The sequence below is a fragment of the Hemicordylus capensis genome, chromosome 6 (assembly GCF_027244095.1).
Source record: "Hemicordylus capensis ecotype Gifberg chromosome 6, rHemCap1.1.pri, whole genome shotgun sequence".
Lineage (NCBI taxonomy): Eukaryota > Metazoa > Chordata > Lepidosauria > Squamata > Cordylidae > Hemicordylus > Hemicordylus capensis.
The window spans coordinates 10,949,869-10,968,905 of NC_069662.1; the positions used below are offsets into that span (position 1 = coordinate 10,949,869).

At 43.3% G+C, this 19,037-nt stretch overlaps 1 protein-coding gene across 1 annotated transcript; it reads right to left on the reverse strand.

Annotated features, from left to right (window-relative positions):
- Positions 1 to 1,785: 1,785 nt before the first annotated feature.
- LOC128330821 (vomeronasal type-2 receptor 26-like) lies at positions 1,786 to 18,837 on the reverse strand. Its single transcript, XM_053264187.1, has 5 exons — positions 18,730 to 18,837; positions 13,551 to 14,411; positions 9,197 to 9,424; positions 5,925 to 6,051; positions 1,786 to 2,687 (listed from the first exon to the last, which is right to left on the reverse strand). Exons 1-5 carry the CDS (start codon positions 18,820 to 18,822, stop codon positions 1,786 to 1,788), a joined length of 2,211 nt encoding a protein of 736 aa, XP_053120162.1. The 5' UTR covers positions 18,823 to 18,837.
- Positions 18,838 to 19,037: the final 200 nt, after the last annotated feature.

Sequence of the window (19,037 nt, forward strand, 5' to 3'; positions counted from 1 at the left end):
GCATAAATAATCTATGGAATTCCTTGCCATGGGATGTGGTGATGTCCACCTGCTTGGATGGCTTTAAAAGGGCTTAGACAAATTCATGTAGGACAGTCTATCAGTGGCTACTAGTCTGGTGGCTGTGGGCCACCTCCAGCCTCAGAGACACATTGCCTCTCTATACCAGTTGCAGGGGAGCAACAGCTGGAGAGAGGGCATGCCCTCTCACCTCTTGCCTGTGGGTTTCTCGGAGGCATCTGGTGGGCCCCTGTGTGAAACAGGATGCTGGACTAGATAGGCCTTAGGCCTTATCCAGCAGGGCTGTTCTTATGTTTTAAAGTGCCTGTTCTTATGTTTTTAAAGGGGTTTAAATGCTCTTTCCCTTCCAAGCAGGGGTGTAACAAGGCTGGAGTGGGCCCAGAGACAAAATTTTATGATGGGCCCCTCGCTGATACACACACACTCACTTCACATGTTACTTGCCTCTGGGGGGGCCCTTGAGGCGTGGGGGCCCCCAGGCAGCTGCCTCCCCTTGCCTAATAGTAGTTACGCCCCTGCTTCCAAGGGTGGGCAGAATGCTGCCAAAATGCATGATTGTGCTCAGTACTCCCCCTTTGAGATTGTGGCCAATCGTGGCCACCCTGCTCACATTGTGACCCTTTGCCCACAGTCTGGCTGTAGAACTGACTAGGATCAGCCTCAGAGGTCAAGCAGCAGGGAGAGGCTGCCCTTATCCTGCAACTGGAGTTAGGCGGGCTGTGGTTTGGTGAGCGTATGCGGCAACATTTGGCATTTCAAATTGGAACCTCGGCCATGTTTACTTCCAGTTAGCCATTCCGTCTGAATATGGCCAGTATTCAGTATTTATCTCAGCAGGCAACAACCTACGCCTTCTCCGGGAGATATACAAGCTTGAGCTATAAGGTTGAGCCGCAAATGTTGTGTAGCAGTCATTGCAGAAGAATGTTCTGCAATGATGCTGCAGAACACTCTTCTGCAACCATGATTAGACAGACAGCCTAGAACAATGATGATACAAAAATTCTAAGGAAGCAGATTCAGGCTAGACATAGGGACATAGGAAGCTGCCATATACTGAGTCAGACCATTGGTCTATCGAGCTCAGTATTGTCTTCACAGACTGGCAGCGGCTTCTCCAAGCTTGCAGGCAGGAATCTCTCTCAGCCCTATTTTGGAGGAGCCAGAGAGGGAACTTGTAACCTTCTGCTCTTCCCAGAGCGGCTCCATCCCCTGAGGGGAAGATCTCATAGTGCTCACACTTCTAGTCTCCCATTCCTATGCAACCAGGGCAGACCCTGCTTAGCTAAGGGGACAAGTCATGCTCGCTACCACAAGACCAGCTCTCCTCTCGATGTTCCAGCTGCAAGAGGTTTTATACAGATTACTCACCATTTTGGGTGGAAATATACAAATTAGGAACCCAGTCTTGGAAGCCAAGATGGATATCATTTCCACAGACACCATGTATCATATTTCAGTAGGTTGGACTAACAAAGGCAGTTGTTAGTTGTTTTGGGGTGTAAAACATTTTCAGGTTTTTTAATATAATAAAATATAGCGGCATATAGCAGAAAGCAAAAGCCCTTCTCCAGCTACAATTTGCTCTAATTAAGACTACTGACTAAATGACTCAATAGGATTACCTAGAAGTTACTATAAATGACTAATGAATTTCAACAGGACTTTCTCAAGAAAATTTAGTCAGCAACTAAATTTTTGTTGTTTGAAACAGAACTTGCTCATGAATGTCATTGCTGCATCAGGGCCATAGACCTTTAGAGTCTACTTCTTTCTTCTTATTAACTCAATCCTTTGGTTCAGGTCAGGCCTCAGCACAATGATATAGCATTTGGGCAAAAAGATGCAACACAGTAAGCCAGCACTGGAGGCCAAAATGGAGAATATTTCCACAGCTACCATGAATTTCCCCCTTGTACTCAGGTAGGTTGGAACAAAGCACAACCACACACTGCAAAAGACCAGCATGCTGAAGGTGATAAACTTGGCTTCGTTAAAACTGTCAGGTAACTGCCTGGCCAAGAAAGCCAAAATGAAGCTCACTGTAGCCAGGAAGCCCAGGAAGCTCAGTACAGAATAAAACATGGCAGTGGAGCCTTCATTACATTCCAGGATCATTTCTTTAGCCATGGAGGTCATGTCTAGATCTGGGAATGGTGGGGAAGTTGCCAGCCACACTGTACAGATTGTGACTTGAATGAGAGAACAGGAAAGAACGATGGAGTAGGCCAAACCTTTCCCCACCCATTTCCGCACGCTGGACCCTGGCTTTGTGGCCATGAAAGCAAGAACCACAATGGTAGTTTTAGCCAAGATGCAAGAAACTGCCACAGAGAAGATGATGGCAAAAGCAGCTTGTCGAAGGAGACATGTGATACTCTTAGGCTTGCCAATGAATAGCAACGCACAAAGGAAGGAGAGAAGGAGGGAGATGAGGAGAGTGTAGGTGAGGCTGCGGTTGTTGGCTTTGACAATGGGAGTGTCCTTGTGCTTCAGGAAGATCCTTAACACCAATGCTGAAATGAAAGAAAAGGATAGAGCAAAAACATGGAAACTGATCCCCAAAGGTTCTTCATGAGTCAGAAAGGCAATAGCCTTGGGAATGCAAAAATCCCGACCATAGTTTGGATAATGATCTTCTGCACACTGAATGCAGTCATCCATGTCTGGGGGCGAAAAGTGGTTTTATACACATGTTGGTGGAATGTATAGTACACTGAAATATTCAATCTTAACATTATAAATCTCTTCATTACTTTTGTTACTTCTATATCTGATGTTTTCAATTTCTTCATGGAAATATATTGGAAGTAACCCTATTCAGGATAGACAAGGAGCAACCCAGATCTTAGGTCCAAAATCAGGAAAGGGAACTCCATCCTATCATGGAGGGCATCCTCTACATTTGGCCAGACTACCCTCTTCCTATATTCTCTGAAATGTGTTACGAGCAGAACACAGGAGGGAGAATTCTGTTGAATATTCATGCTGGGGCATCTCATCTATTTTGTAATGATATCAGGATGGTGGATGAGTGAATGTTTCAGGAGGAACTGGGTTAACGTTTGAACTGCCAAACTGATTTGTAACAAACTTAGTATATTTGTTCAGATTATAGAGGACATATTTATTGATATCCCATATATATATATATATATATATATATATATATATATATATATATATAAAATTCAATATGTTTATTGATATCCAATAAATGAGTTCCAGAACCCATTTCAAGATAGCAGCTATGAGTATTCCCGTCTACCAACTTTGCAATGCCTGGACTGATCTGGATCAAATTTAATACAGTGCCCCATAGAGACATTTCAATGGCATGCTTTATAATGATGTCATCATCTCACTGCCATCCTCCACCTATGCACAGTGCATCCTGTTCTTCCAGACAAGGCTCTGGCGACTACTGTTTTACTGCATATTGCATTTGGTGTTCAACAATAAAAGTGCATGAATTTGATGATTCTAATTATCAATTAAAATTATACTGAAAGGAAAGTAAGCAGGTTAGCTCTTACTAGAACTTCTTGTTTCATTATTCAATGCAAACACTGGAGATCTAACTAACATACCCCTGATAACTAAACAAAGGAGGTAGGTGTGTAGGTCCTCCATTATCCCAAAATGCCTTGCCCAGGAAGCAGTGCAGCATCCTATGCCAATGCATGGCTCCTCCCACTGCCCTCGCAAGTCACAACACTCTATTTGGTAGCTGGCCCTGGGAGCTACAAAAGCCGCTACAGGCACCCACGTAACCAAAAACAAAGGTAGGACAGCAGAAGTTTCTATCGTACCTAGGTTAAGGGCAGAGTAGACAATCTGGGTAGCCTGGTGTCATGGCTCAGACCTCTGACTCTTCTGAGTCAGAGGAGGAATGGGAGGTCTCGGTTGGGAGTGCAGCCTCAGAGGCACAGCAACAGGATTTGGCAGGGAGAACAGACGCTGGAGCTGAGGAATCAGACAGCTGCCAGACATGAGCAGGCTGATCAGGAGGAGGAGGGGATTTCGTCTGTCTTGACAAGACGTCTCGAGAGGAAGGCTCAGTGGGAGTCACGCAGGAAAAGGATATCACAAGAGAGGAAGTAGAAGTGCTGACTCAGGAAAGCCTGATTGGCTGCTGGTTATCTAGAGCCCTATATTAAGCAGTCTGTTAGTTGCACAGATTGCTGTTAGCAACTTTCGCTTACCACAGACCGTGTTCCTATTTAGAATTCCTCAACCTTTCGAGTTCCAGTTTGCCCTTGTTCTGTTCTTTCCTGCTTTGTGTTTCTTGTTTTGTTAATTCCTTGCTCTGGTGTCCTTTGTTCCATTCATTCCTTGCTCTGTTGTTTTCTTTTCAGTTATTACTCAGTTATCGTAGAGGGGGGTACCTAGATTAGTTCAGGGGACTTGATTCATTTACTACTATTTTTCTTTGCGAGTCTTTCGTTTTCCTTTGTACAGCTTCACGGCTACTTTCTGTTTAACTCACAGGGGGAGAGCTGAAGAGGTTGAAAATCCTGTTGGGTTAGCCAAGCTAACACATTTACGACACCCAGCTTGATAGGCACTGGGGAGGAGAGGGCTGTGAGGCTCCAGACAAGTCCTAATTGTACCCAGGTTAACCATGTGCTACCCAGAAAAGGCTGGTCATGAGAACATCCTAACTGTGTATTTTCAGCTTCATGCAGGAGAAAGGGATTTGGACTTGGGTTCTTTCTCCTACCAGTCCTGTCCTTCCAATCCTCAAACTACAAAATACTTCTAACCTTTTCATGGATGCAGGTGTGACTCTGAAGTCTCTGCACATTCTTAGATTATTAAAAATAAGACCTGGGTCTTACAACAGGGCAGAACTGAAGAGGTGCTCAACACATGCTCAGAATCAATGAAATTAATGGACAGGAGACATACAAAGCAAATCTCACAGAGGGAGACAGTCAGTCAGCACTTACTGTACTGAGGGACAGAGCAGGATGATACTAAATAGGTGTCAATCACTCTGGCTTGTGTTTGCAAAACTAACTTCTCAGACTAAGAGCAATCCCTTTAAACTGCAAATGTATTTACTGTGACTAGAGTACAGAAGAGCAATTTTGTGTTTTGCTTCTCTACGCTGAGAAACTATGTTTCTTCACAAACTGCTTTACAAAATACCTAGTAAAAGGGTTTGCATTTTGCAAGCCCGTGAACATCTTAGCTTTTGGATACTCAAGGATTTCCTAGCTCATTCCCCATCCTTTCCAAGAGGAGAGTTTGTCTGGTTTTCCCAGGAAAGTAATACATTTTTCTGGGGGTTGGGGCTTTGTTGATGGTCTGGGCAAGGTCTTGAATCTACCTGAGAAAATGGTGTGTTTCTGTGGTTTAGTGGAGGCTAGTGGGATGATAATTTGATGGTAAACTCCTTTTGCCTCTCTTATATATGAGAATAAATATTTCTAAGGCCCTATCATTTGGCGATGAGGCAGAATGATCAATTGCTGTGAAAAGAGAAGCTACAATGGGGGTCCACCACTCAAGAATGTCTGCTAATCAGCAGCTGGGCAGAAGACTCCTCCCAACTCTGCAGCTGTACCCACCTGTTGAATGAGGTAGGATGAAAACAAAAAAAAAGCCCTCTGATCCAGCTGCTATCATGGATGATGCCTCTGACCTCATCTTCAAATAGCAGCAGCGTGTACAACTTGCAAAATTGTGTAAAAGACTTCTCCTACCTAATAAATAATTGTGAGAACCATCTTTTTCTTTTTTTATCGGCAACCATCACCACTGAATTCTCCACAGCTTTTTATGCATGAGCACCTAAATGGACCCCCATTTTCTGCTGTTTTCATGCTGGATCATAGCCAATATATTCTATAAATATTTTTATTTTAAAGCCTGATTGGCTGCTGGTTATCTCTTACCTTTCTCCTTTGAAAATTTCCCTTCTGGGCATGGAAGGCAATCATAGCAACAAAATGGCTTCCCTTCCACCTCTGTCCTGCTAAAACCAGGAGGGCAATGGTCATTACACACAGAAAGGGGCCGTACCTGTCCGCACATGAATAAAGGAAATGTTTGATTATGGGGGAATGTGCGTTACAAAGGTTCATAATCTCATCCTCTGCCCTTTCCTCTGCATTGTTGGTGTACATGCTCAGCATAGGTGAGAGAAGGGGTGAGTTAAGATATTACATGGCCATAGCCAATGGAACTAGCTTGTGCAGAATAACCAAGGAGATGAGACTTCCCCAGCTATTTCAGCAGAGTGCCTTGTCTTTTTAGCAACTTGACACCTCTCCAGAGTAAATAAATAAATAAAAATCCAGGCCAGTTCTGGATTTTATTGAAACTGAAAACATTGCATTTGGCCTCCTTATTCTAGCATGTGTGCGCAAATGGAATGTTGGTGGGATTGCAAAATGGCGGTACTTTCAGGGCACCACTGCTATATAGGGGTTTTGCTATTTAGGAATGAGCACGAACTGGTTCGGAGGCCTATTTACAGGCCTCTAAACTGGTTTGAACCCTGGCCAGCTCGAAGGTTCGATGGCGGGGAGGGGGTGGCTTTAAGGGCAGGGGAGGATGCACTTACACCTCCCCAATGTGTCCACCCCCTGCTGGTGCATGATTCCCTAAAAACCCATCAGGGCAGCAGCGTACCTCCCTGCCGCCCCATCCCAATGTTGTACGGATATGACCGGAAGTACTAGCTGCTCGTGCACTTCTAGAGCATGCATGCAACATGTGCAATGTGTGCATGCATGTGGTGCAGCTAGTAGTTTCAGTCATATCCGGACAACATCAGGACAGGGAGGCAGGGAGGTATGCTGCCATGTGGACGGGCTTTTAGGGAATTGCACGCCGGCAAGGGAAATGCAGTGCATCCTCCCCCACCCTTAAAGCCATCCCCCCGCTGGTTCTCTGTGTTGGGAATTCTCTCTGGTAAGAGAAACCCGTTTCCATTATAGCAGAGTGCACAGAGGCACAACACAGTGGAATTTAATTGGGCATGCGAGAATGTTGAGAGTAAAGTAACTTGGATCCAGTTCATAGTTTCAAATCAATATAAGTAGTATATATTAGAGAACTCCATTCTAGAGAGGAAAGTGAGGAGATAGAATCTCTAATCTATCTATCTAGCTGGATGCAGATGGATTCTGCATCTTTGCACACATGGTGCAGGGGGAGGACCTTGCATGTTGCAAGGTAGAAGGAAGGGAAGAGGAAGGGAAGAGGAAGTGGCAGGAAGGAAGGAAGGAAAGGAAGGAAGGAAGTCCCTGAGATTAGCAATCTACATATCAAAGGGATAGTGTCAGAGTAGTAGAGAAGAGATGGCCAATGTCTTGGTCAATGACCTCTAGCCCTCTGACTCACTAGTCTGTCCTCCTATGTCATTGAGACAAGAGACAGTGCATAGTCCTTCACTTCCAACACTGTACACATCCCATTGCTATTTCGGGAGTCTTTTGCCAAGAAGGCAAGGCCAGACCAAGGCCTGAAGGGTTTCCAGAAGCCTTCTCATATGGGGGTGTCGCCCACTGAGGGCTTACCTTGGAAGTGGCAGTGGCAAACGATCTTTTAAAGAAAATATTTTTCTTTCTTTTTGTAAATTTTATCCAGAATTCCACCAGCTGACAACCACATTTCCCGTCCCCCTTGCTAACTCCAAGACAACATCATTTCGGCACCGTGAGTAAAAAGGCAAGCCACCAGCTAAATGGAAGTGAATCCTAATATTCCCTGAGGACCATCATGGCAGCTGGTACCCATTGGGGCTGGTGGGGAAGACCAGGGTTTTAAATCCCTATGTTTGGAACTGTCTCACTCATTTGTATACCAGCAAGTAAAGAAGGAATTCAGCTCCTTTCCTTACCATGCACAACTCTCTGCAGCTCATCTTCTTTAATTAAAACAAATCTAAATACCTTTTGCGGCCACAGGTAGCCCTCCTGCTACTCTTCCCTTGTCACGTGCACTGAGCAATGGCCCTTTCTTCCCCAGCAGCATTTCACAGCTCAAGTGGCTTCACCCACCTGTTCCTCTCTGAACCCTCTGCATGTCCCTCTCTGATTTGTGGCAGTGTTGCAAGCCAAAGCTCATCGATGAAGAAGAACCAAAATGCACCATTGCCCCAGCAATAACTATTCTGATTTGCAATGCAAATTACAGTGATTTGAGGCACTGGAAGCCACTGCCCTACATCAAAAAATGTATTGTAAATATAAACACAGATACAGAAAGAGATATAGGAAGTGACACCCTCTGCTGGAGAGTCTGGGAATTGCCCACTCTGTCAGAGAAGAGACGAGAAGAGAAGAGAAGTGAAGAGAAGAGAAGAGAAGCCTCATTTGCATGTAAAGTGGAACTGAGGGTCAAATGGACCCCTGGTTCTGCTCCCCACTGCCCATGCTTAGCTGTCCACATTCAGAACCTGTGTTTGGAAACAGACAGGAACCGGACTGCAGTCAGGGAGACTGCAAAGAGGAGGGGGAACTGGCTGTGCGGGCTTCCTTCTTGAAGACAGCCCCAACAGCCAATCACAGCCAGAGAGGAGTAGACGTGTCTTACCTCAACTCTGGTTACAGCCAGTGAAACCTGCAGTTCCGTATTCAGATGTAAAGCTGGAAAATTCAGATGTATAGCTGGAAACTTCAGCAAAACTCACTACAACCTGAGGGAAAATTTGGGTCCCTTTCCTGATGGGACTGGGGTTGTATGCATTCACACATAAAGATTTGTCAGCCTCAGGATCTTTCACCTCCAGTTTCCCCTTACATGTGAATATGGAGAGGGGGGAGAGAAAGAGAGAGAGAGAGAGAGAGAGAGAGAGAGAGAGAGAGAGAGAGAGAGAGCACGCGTGCGCAAAGGAGGAGACTAAGAAGCAAGAGAGGGAAGAGGAATAGAATAGATCTTGTGCTGGGGGTGGGAGAGTGAGTAGCATGGTGCTCCACCTGCACCTAGTGACTGGCCTTCCCTCACTAAAGCCCCAGCATAGCCTGAAGATGCTGCTTGCTGACTTGAAGCCTATCAAAAAGTATTGCTCAGCTACATCTCTATCTAGTGTGCATTGACTGTGATGCATCTGCACATGTATACATAGGATATACATTGGCCATAAGCTCTGAACAGTGAACCAAGACTTTTAACATATTGGAAATGAATGGGAACTTTTTCAAATATGCACAGATCTTACCTGTTTAAATCGGCTGGGCCACTGAACGGCATCTTCATGAATGGAGAACACAGGGTTAGGGGCAGCCTCTGGCTCTAGCTTTCCAACTCTGACTCTACGGAAGGACTGGTTGGGGAATGTGACCCAGTTGATAATATCCAATCCAGCAACTAATTCCCCATTTTCATCAAAGGAAACCTTTTCCCCAGCACTGTTGTTAAAGGATCCACTTCTCAGAAAGTGATGGAGCTTTATTGGGGGTGATGAAAAGAGAGCCATTTGTTAGGATGTACATAAAAATGTAAAAATACATTTGGTGCGCTGCCTACTAGGGGTGTGTATGAGCCAGTTGGGCATCTCCTTTGGGAAGCACCAAACTTGTTCAGGAGATAGCAGCAGAACTAGTCTGGTGGGGTGGGGAGCAGTTCCCTTAAGAAGCAGGTAAGCAGGCCCTTACCTGCTCCTCTGCTGCCTGCTGCATTCCAGTTTTGGTGCTTACTCTAGCAAAAGCCATGTGCAGCTGTGACACTGTTTCCTGCAGCCTGCATGTGCAGCATTGGCATGCACATGGGCACCACACATGCGTGACACATATGTGCATCCCACAGTCACATGAGGCTTTTACTAGAGCAAGCACCGCACCCAGAAAAGCTGTGGGGCAGCAACAGAAGAGGTAAGGACCTGCTTACCTCCTTCTTAAAGTAACTGCTCCTCTCTCCACCCACTCCTGCAAAAGCCATTCATACACATTCCCTACTGCCTACTATCCCCTTTTACCCCAAAGCAGCTAGGAAGAAGGGTGGGCAACCAAACCAGGATATCAGCTGGGCAGAATAAGCCATGACTGCACTCACTGTATGGCTGGAGGGATTGGAAAACGACAGGAAGACTCCAGGATCAAGGTTGCCACCTCAGAAGCTTCTCTCACCAACAACAGGTTTCTTATAGACATGAAAGAAAGCCTTCTCTCATATCAATCTGTCCAGTCACTGTTCCTTGTAAGAGCAGGGATGGACAATAATGGTCAAGTGGGGAGAGGCATCCCCAGACTCCTGAGGGAGAGGGTGCCTGCCAGCTGAGATCCAGCTCGCACTTCACGCCCCCACACCCAACATTCTGGGGAGGTTCTGAGGTAATGGTGGCTGACTACAAACCTGGAGGCTGCAGAGAGGAGGGGGAACTGACTGTGTTGGCTTCCTTCTGGCATGGAGGACAGCCCACATAGTCAATCATGGCCAAAGGGAGAGAGGAGGTTCCTCCATGAACTCCGGCTACAGTTCTGTAGTTCCGAATTTGGATGACATGCATGCTGAGTGGAACCTCAGGGCTGGGGAGGTGAAACTCACTACCACCCAAGGGTTCAGACTGCAGTCACAAAATTGAAACCAAGTGTGCATTGCCTGACAGATCTGGAGTTGCAAACATAGGTATTTGGTGTGTGTCCCCACCAGTGCTTCAATCCCTAGGCTTGCAGTTTCTCTCCCTCCCTCTGGGGCACAGTATGGGCATATATGCTGGTCATTCATTTGGAAGCTGAGCAGGAATTTTTTGCTTCCTGACAGACTGGCCAAGTCAAGATGTTTGCTCACCTACTAGGGATGTGAATTCCGTTTTGGATGCAAAACATTTTGTGCACAAAACAGGCCATTTCAGCTGTTTTGTAGCCAAAACACCCAATGCTCAAAGCAGAAAATTTTGTAGCCAAAACAAAACATCCGTTTTGGATACAAACCATTTTGTTGTTTCAGCTGTTTTGGAACTCCACTTTGCAATTGCAAAAAGTCTTTCTCCTTCAGTCTCCATTTTGAGTTTTGACATCTGTTTGAATTTCCAGCCCTTCCAGCCTGCAGATCGGCCAGCGAAAGCATGGGCTGATCTGCTGGCAATTGCCTCCTTATTCCTTTTAAGCAAAGTTAAGGGTAAATTTTACCCTCATTGGCTAGTGGGGCAGTGTGCATTTCATTGTTGTTGTTTCACACTGTTGTGTATAGATAAATTGCATTTTGGGCGGGAGGGATGTGGATGTGCATGACCTCTGGAAATCTGCCTGATTTTTTCCAAAGCTCTGCTGTTGTTAATGTGTGATGTTGATGTCATTTGGGGTGGATTCGGGGCAGAAAGGGGGCTTTGGGGGCAGAAGAGTGGTTCAGGTGGTAGTGCCCCAATGGGTGCCTACCCATTGAGAGTGGTAGTGTAGTGCACATAGGGTGCCAACCACCCCCATGGGTTGCTAACCCAAGGGGTGCTGGGTTCTGTTGTTTCTGAGGTGTTCTGAGTGTAGATTCTCTGGAAGCATATGAGATTTTCAATGACAAGCCATGAAGCCACTCTCATATGCCACCAGAGAATCTGAATCTACACTCAAAACATCTCAGAAACAACAGAACCCAGTACCCCATGGGTTAGCAACCCATGAGGGTGATTGGCACCCTATGTGCTCTACACCACCACTCACTCTGGGCCACCCTGGTGCCCCCCAAGTGCAGTTATGGGGCAGGAATTATGGAGGTCCATCATTCCCTATGGGGAAGACCTTTACAGATGCACAAACTCCATTACATTTTTAAAAATCAGCCCTCTGACCAATTCCTTTGAAATAATACTGGCAGCTTCCTTGCCCTCACTGGGCACTACCACCCACCCTGCTCTGCTCTGGGCCACCCCTTTCCCCCCAACATGAAGCTATACTTTTGCTGAAACCTCCATTCTTCCCTATGGGAAAAATCTTAAACTTCAAAAATTCACCAAAAATCAGCCCTTTGCCCAATTCCTCTGAAATTTGGGTGGTAGTTTCCACCCATTGGGTACTACCACCTCCACCCACTAGTTTTTCCCCAGGGCCATTTTTTAAAGTCCAAAATGTTTCCGATTCGGATTTTGCAATTTTGAACAAAAAACAAAATTGGGGTGTTTTGGATTGGCTGATTTGAACAAAGAACAAAATGGAGGTGTTTCGGATTCAGGCAAAAAAAAAAACCGGGGGGGGACGCACAACCCTATCACCTACTCCATTCTCTTAGTTACCTTTAAGCCAGACATGGGGAGAATATGTCCCCCAAATATTTTCCACAATTTTTCAAGGGGAGAATATGAAGGGGGCCTAATTTTGAGAAATTTCTACTGCATTTTAAAATATTCTCAGACATTCTTATGGAGGTTTTCAACACAGCTGTAGTCTTTTCAGAAATGACTCCCCACTCCCCAGCATGTGAATAAAATAAAGAAAATATAATAGCAGCCAGATACCACTGAAGGGGACAGAAACAACTGAGATTTTTCTTATCCCCCCCCTTGCTTTTTATAAAAGGACAGGAGGTTTATTTATTTATTTATTTATTTATTTATTTATTTATTTATTTTTGCATTTATATACCGCCTTTCGTTAAAAAGATAACCCCAAGGTTCACTCTTCAAGTGGCTGATATAATCTATTTAGAATTAGAACCAAATTTATGAACATGTTTATGACTCTATGGCCACATTTGCACATAACACGGAACAGGAGTTGGTGGGGGCAGAGGTTTTCTCACCATGTCATCCGAATGTTTGCAACTACAGATCCGTCAGGCAGTGCGCACTCGGTTTCAATTTTGTAACCCCAATCTGAACCCTTGGGTAGTAGTGAGTTTCACCTCCCCCTACCTGAGGTTCCACAAAGCCTCATGTCACCCAAATTCGGAACTACAGAACTGTAGCCAGAGTTCAAGCAGGAACTTGAACCTTGAACTTCCAGGCTATCAATGCAGTTAATCCACATTTAAGTAGGATAGATAACCAGGATCCAATCCAGATTTTCTGTCTCAGTTAAACATGGGATAATTGCAAAAAAAATGCTGATATCATGATTTATCCAGGAAGTTCCAGGTATTACAACATGTCCATGGGAGCATTTTGGGACTGTTGATCACAGTTAACTGTTCTAGCATGATCATTGTCATCAAGAGTAATGCAGCCTGTAAAATGGCTGATATACTGTGCAATATCAGTTGCATGATGGTACAACCATTGGAAATAATGCACATACCATTGCACAACAGTATTTGTACAGTTTTTACAATTGTGCAAGAGTGGTCACAATGATTGTGCAATATGTCAGCCAAATTGTAAAAAATTAACAAAATGAAAGGAAGATGATTACATTTCCTCATAGAACCTTGAATACCCACTTCCATATGTTTATAGCAATTCTACAAGTCTTGTAATTCTATGTTATAGTTGTGCTGAAACTAATAAATGCATTAGAGCCTTAATGCAAGAAAGAGCATCAGTGAACTAGTTGTACAATGGAGACAGCAACTGTCCTAGAACTTCAGTGTTAACTAATATTTTCAAAGAGACATTCTCACATTCTTCTCCCTCCACAGATACAGATTACCTGCCATGGCAGATGATATCGAAGCTTCCATCTACCTGCATCCACCCTTCCTTTTTGATTAGATTTAGAGGAGTGCATGGCATGGAACGAATGTGCCACAGCATAGACTGCATTGTAGACACTGTAGCTGTGACTGGTCATGCTCATCTCAAAAACAGACCCAGGAAGAGTCTCCAACATCTCCTCCCCAGTGCAGGTTTCCTCAGCCTTCTCATCTGCAATGGGGTTGGGGAAATGACAATTAAATGCAATTTCCCAAAAGACCCTGAGAAAGCCATCAACTTTCTGTGAAATGGGGTTTCTCATCTGAAGAAATTGCTGGAATCCTAAAACCTCTTGTGAGTGCAATGCAAAGGAAAGAGCCCCATGGAGGGAGTGGAGATCCATACTATTTTGTATCCCAAATGATATGAAATCCATCTGAGCAATCATAATCCAGACTTTACCTCTTGTCTTAATGGGCATATTCTCTGTTTCTGCAAAGTTGTGCATTAGTATGAAAACCAACATGGTCTGTATTTCACCATATATGACCAGTGCATTGGCAGTGCTTTCTGAAATAGTCTTCATTGTTGTTGATGCCTCCTCCACTGTATCAGTAATATGAATTGAAAAAGAAAATGTTGGGGATGTTTCTATAAAGTCAAAGCAGATGCCTCTCTCAGAAAACATAGGCAGCATATTCTGTACAAATCTCTCTCCATTGTCATCAGGCAAATAAAAAACCCCAATCCACGTCCACCCAAAATGCAGGAGTAATTGGAGAATTGCCTCGTATTGATGAGCCCCTTTTGGAAACATCCAGTAGAGGAAAGGAGCTTGCATATCATTTTTCAGCAGCTGAGTGCAGCCATATATGAGCTTTTAAAAATAATATGAAAAAGAGCAAAGTGAGATTTTCCATATAAAAGCTGTGGGGTTTTTTGTGTACAGCTACAGTTTACAAACTATAATATTTGCCCCAGATCTCTTTCAGTGCTAAAAGGAGAGAACTGGTTTGCCCTCACATATTGGCAAGAGCCTTCCTGCACTGAATCTTGATCCTACGATTGCAAAGGAGCAAAAGGCAGCAATGTTTGCTTCTCTCCCCTCCCTCTGAAAGCCCAAAATAATTTTACTTCCAGAAATACGTCCCCAAAGCATGTGTGACCCTCAAGGATGCATTCCTAGTTGTAAACTGCTAACTGAGCAAAAAGGCTTTTAAAAGTGGTTATTCTCTTTATTTAGCAGGGAGAAAGCAACTGGCCCTATCTAACCCCAGCACAGCATCCCTCCAGTGGCTGTTGCTGGTGTCAACCTTATGTTTCTTTTTAGATTGTGAGCCCTTTGGGGACAGGGGACCATCTTATTTATGTCTTATTTATTTTTCTATGTAAACCGCTTTGAGAACTTTGGTTGAAAGGCGGTATATAAATATCCATAGTAGTAGTAGAAGTAAAGAGGGGAGAAAATCAGAAATCATTATTCCGTTCCCTGAGCTGGGCTGCAGAACATGATTTCAATGCAGCTAGGCTCCTGCCATTCTGTGAGGACATGCCACTCTTCCACCCTCATAGAGCTATGGAAGATGTCACCCCTCCTCTCAGATTAGGTTGGTCATTTTACTGGGGGTGGAAGGTGGTGGGGGGAGGAGAGAGAGAGAGAGGGAGAGGGAGAGAGAGAGAGAGAGATCTCAACCTCAAACTAACTGCAAGAAGAATGTAATTTGGATTTTTGTACTCAGGAGAGTATCCCAAAAAACATATCAAACATCTAGCAAAATCTGAGTGGGGCATTTGGAGGCCACAATTGCTGTTTTTCAAACTTAATTTTAAAGTGATGCAGACTTTGAAAAATATACATAATTGGTCCTCTGCTAGTCTAATGCATTTAAAACTTATTTTCCCCCCTCTTTTAGCCTTATTTTTCTGGCCTAATTTAAAGATTTTCATGATGATTTTTTTTTTTAAATTAATAGTTGATCTAAAGTTGTTGGTTTTTCCTTTGTGAGGGACCATAATCAGCTGAGTATTTTGATTCTGTGACTTAGTAGTAACCTTGAAATCAGGCAACTTGATGGTGAATAAAAAATGAAGGCATATTAGTCCCAAACCACACTCTTCTTCAAGGGAAAATACAAAATGCAGAATTAGTACATTGTTGTCTTTACATGAAACTGAGAATTTGCTAAGTCCTTTCTCCACTGGCAATAATAATCCCTATTTTTTAAAAGGACAATTGAGATGAGCCTGGTAATTATCACCCTATAAGCTTGTTGAACATTATTAGCAAAATCTATACAACACCACCTGTATGAGAAATTATTGGACTGGCTCGAGTCAGAGGAAATCATTGCAGAAGAACAAACTATTTTTAGGCCTGGTCATTCTCCCTTAGAACACTACTTGACAATTCAGATTTTGTGGAAAATACACTTGGAATCCACTTTCAGGGGCTCATGCACTACACCAACATTTGGATTTATATGCTGCTTTTGTGGACTTCCATTTTGTATTTGATTCAGTCTCCCAAGAGTTTCTGTGGAGAAGTCTTAATGCATCTACTGTTGATAAGAGATTGCTTTTGCTTTTTTTTTTTTAACTATATGATAATACCCTCTAAAGGTTAGACAAGCTTCTGGTGGCCTGCTATGAAAATCAATTGGAACTTATAGAGTTAAGCAGGGGTGCATCTTAGCTCCTCTCTTGTTTAATTTTTATAAATAATATCGTTGAGCATTTAGACAAGCTAAAATTTTACCCTCTGAAACTGTCTTCAAAGCATATTTCTGCCATTTTGTACATGGATGATGTAGTGATCCTTTCCCAGTCTATGACTGGGTTTAAAAGAGCCTTATCAGCTTTGGTCAGTTTTTGTAGAGAAATTGCCTTATGAGTACCCAGAATGTTGGGGGCAATATGCTAAATCATTGTAAACCGCTTAGAGAGCTCTGGCTATAAAGTGGTATATAAATGTAAGTGCTATTGCTATTGCTATATTATATATTATCATAAGACCAAAATTATGCGCTAAAACTAATTAAAAAAATTATTGGACAATTGACAGTCTTGTGATAGAGCAAGCAGATCATTTTAAATATTTGGGTGTAATTTTCCATTTTAAGCTAGTCCGAACTCCCACAAAGAATACATGGAACAGAGTGCACAAAACAGTTCCTCAACTATTTTTGGCTTTTTATAGATCTAAAAGTGGATAATTTATCCCTGCTACAGTTAGACAATATGAAGCTAAGGCTCTTGCTTAGCTGCTCTTTGGAATTCAGAATTTCCCCCATCAGAACTTGGAATCTCTTGAAGAGAATCAATCTTAATATCTGAGGAATTTGTTTCAGGTTTGCCAGTGTGTATCTAATACTATTATACATTTGGAGTGAGGTATGCACAGGGTGGAAGTCAGAGCTTGGGTGTTAATCTGTCGTTTCTAGTTAAAACTCTTTATTTTCCCTAAAGGTCTAACCCCCCTGTTATTATCAGATGATTTTCGTTCTAGTTGGAGATCCTCTGTCAAGACCAAATTGCATCATTTTGGCTTCTCTCCTGCCCTGTTATTGCATTGGGGCGACGAGTGAGCTAAGCTTGTTCTTAAGCAGAGGATACCAGATGTGGCTTATCAAGAATTTGTCTGATAGATCTGTTTATGGTCAGCACTTATTTGAGGTTTCAGCTGTCAGATATCTAAATTCACTTGTGGTTCCTAAATATAGGAGAATATGCTCCTTAGCTCGCTTCAATGCATTTCCATCTGCTGTATTAGAGGGCAGGTACAAAAAAGTCCCTTATTCAGTGCATCTTTGTTTGTGTGGTGATAAAGCATCATATTTTATTATACTGTAAATTTTATAAGGACTTTCAGTTGGTTTTTATTGATCCATATCTAAGTTGTTATAGCCGTTCAGATAAATATTGTCTTAGCTATTTACTTTTGGATTGAGACAGTGAGTTACATATAATATGGCTTTCTTTTGACTGCTAATAGGATTAGACAAGTTATGATATTTTCTACCGCTCCTTAATCTCTTTGTATTATAGCTGTTGGATATTGTTGTTATACTTTGATGTTTTTCTTGATATTTTGATGTATTCTCCAACACACACACACCACTCTTTTTTCACCTGGTCCACTTCAAACCACACACTCCAATGACCAGGGGTGTAGCTAGGTGAAAGGGGGCCTGTGTTCATCCCTCTCCCTGGCAGCTACTCGGAGAAAAGGAGATAATGAAGCAAACAGGGAGTGGAGGAGTTGTGGGACCCTCAGGATTTGGGGCCCCTGGATTCTTCACATCCGCTCAGTTATAGCTACACCCATGCCCAAGACCAAGAGACCCTTCTCTATAAGATATAGGAGCAGAATGTATATGGGTGTGCAACACTAGTTCTTTGTTCATTTAAACAAATTTTAGGCATTTCGGGTCAGGGGGCAGTGTGTTTGGCAATGTTCTGTGCATAAACAAAGCTCTGCCTCTGGGTCAGGCATTATTCTATTTTATCTTGTAGGGGAGAGAATTCTGGCTTTGGGGTGTGTGGCTTGAGGTTATTTTGGGATGAGCAGCACCATTTTCTTATCAGTTTAAGAATATACAGGATAATTTTGCATATTCCTAGTGTAAGCTATTTGAAATAGCATCTCTTAGCTTAAAGGTACAATAAATCAATAAGTTTCCCCTACCTTGAATCTGAAATAGGTTTTAGATTAGGAAATACATTGTGAAGGAATTAGAACAGGAGAGGACTAATCATGTGCATTTTTTTAAAAAAGTTAATGTTGCTTTAGGTAAAGTTGCTTTAGGTTAAAAAAAAAAACCCATGTTGTTTTAGGTTAAAGAACCAGCAATTGTGGCCCAAATAAGCATTCCATAGCTGAATGGAAGAGCATCTGAGGTCCTGGCAGAGAGTATAGACAGGCCTGGGAAAGGTTCCTGCCTTAAACTTTGGAGAGCCCCTGCCAGTCAATATAGAGCAGTTCTGTAGAACTTCAGCCCTCTGTTCTGTAGCTTTTGGACTACAGCTCCCATCATCCCCAGCCACAGTGGCCAAATGGCAGGGATTGTGGGGGATACAGTCCAACTTCTGCAGGAGGGCTGAAGTTGTGCAATAAGCAAGTCAATTATTTTGCCATCAATCAATACTTTTTGAACACCCATATTCCATGTATGCATCTTACCATGCACACATCTTACCTGTGGTATCTTGTAGATGCACAGATTCTTTGCTATATGGAGAGAAACATCAGAGTTAGGTCCCCCAATCACAGCTAATAGATTGCTCTGCATGTCACATTTGTAGTTTGGGATGAATCTGTTCTGTGTGGAAAGAAGTTCCAACGAAGCATGAATGGTCCACCTTGGATTAAAATGGCTATTAAAGATATCGAAGCCCAGGGTGACATTGGACAAGATCTCAGGATTGTCATTGATTTCCTTTACAGCAAATACTAGGCCCAAAATATGCTGATAATTCTGGGTCAGTGTTCTGTAAGGAGAGGACA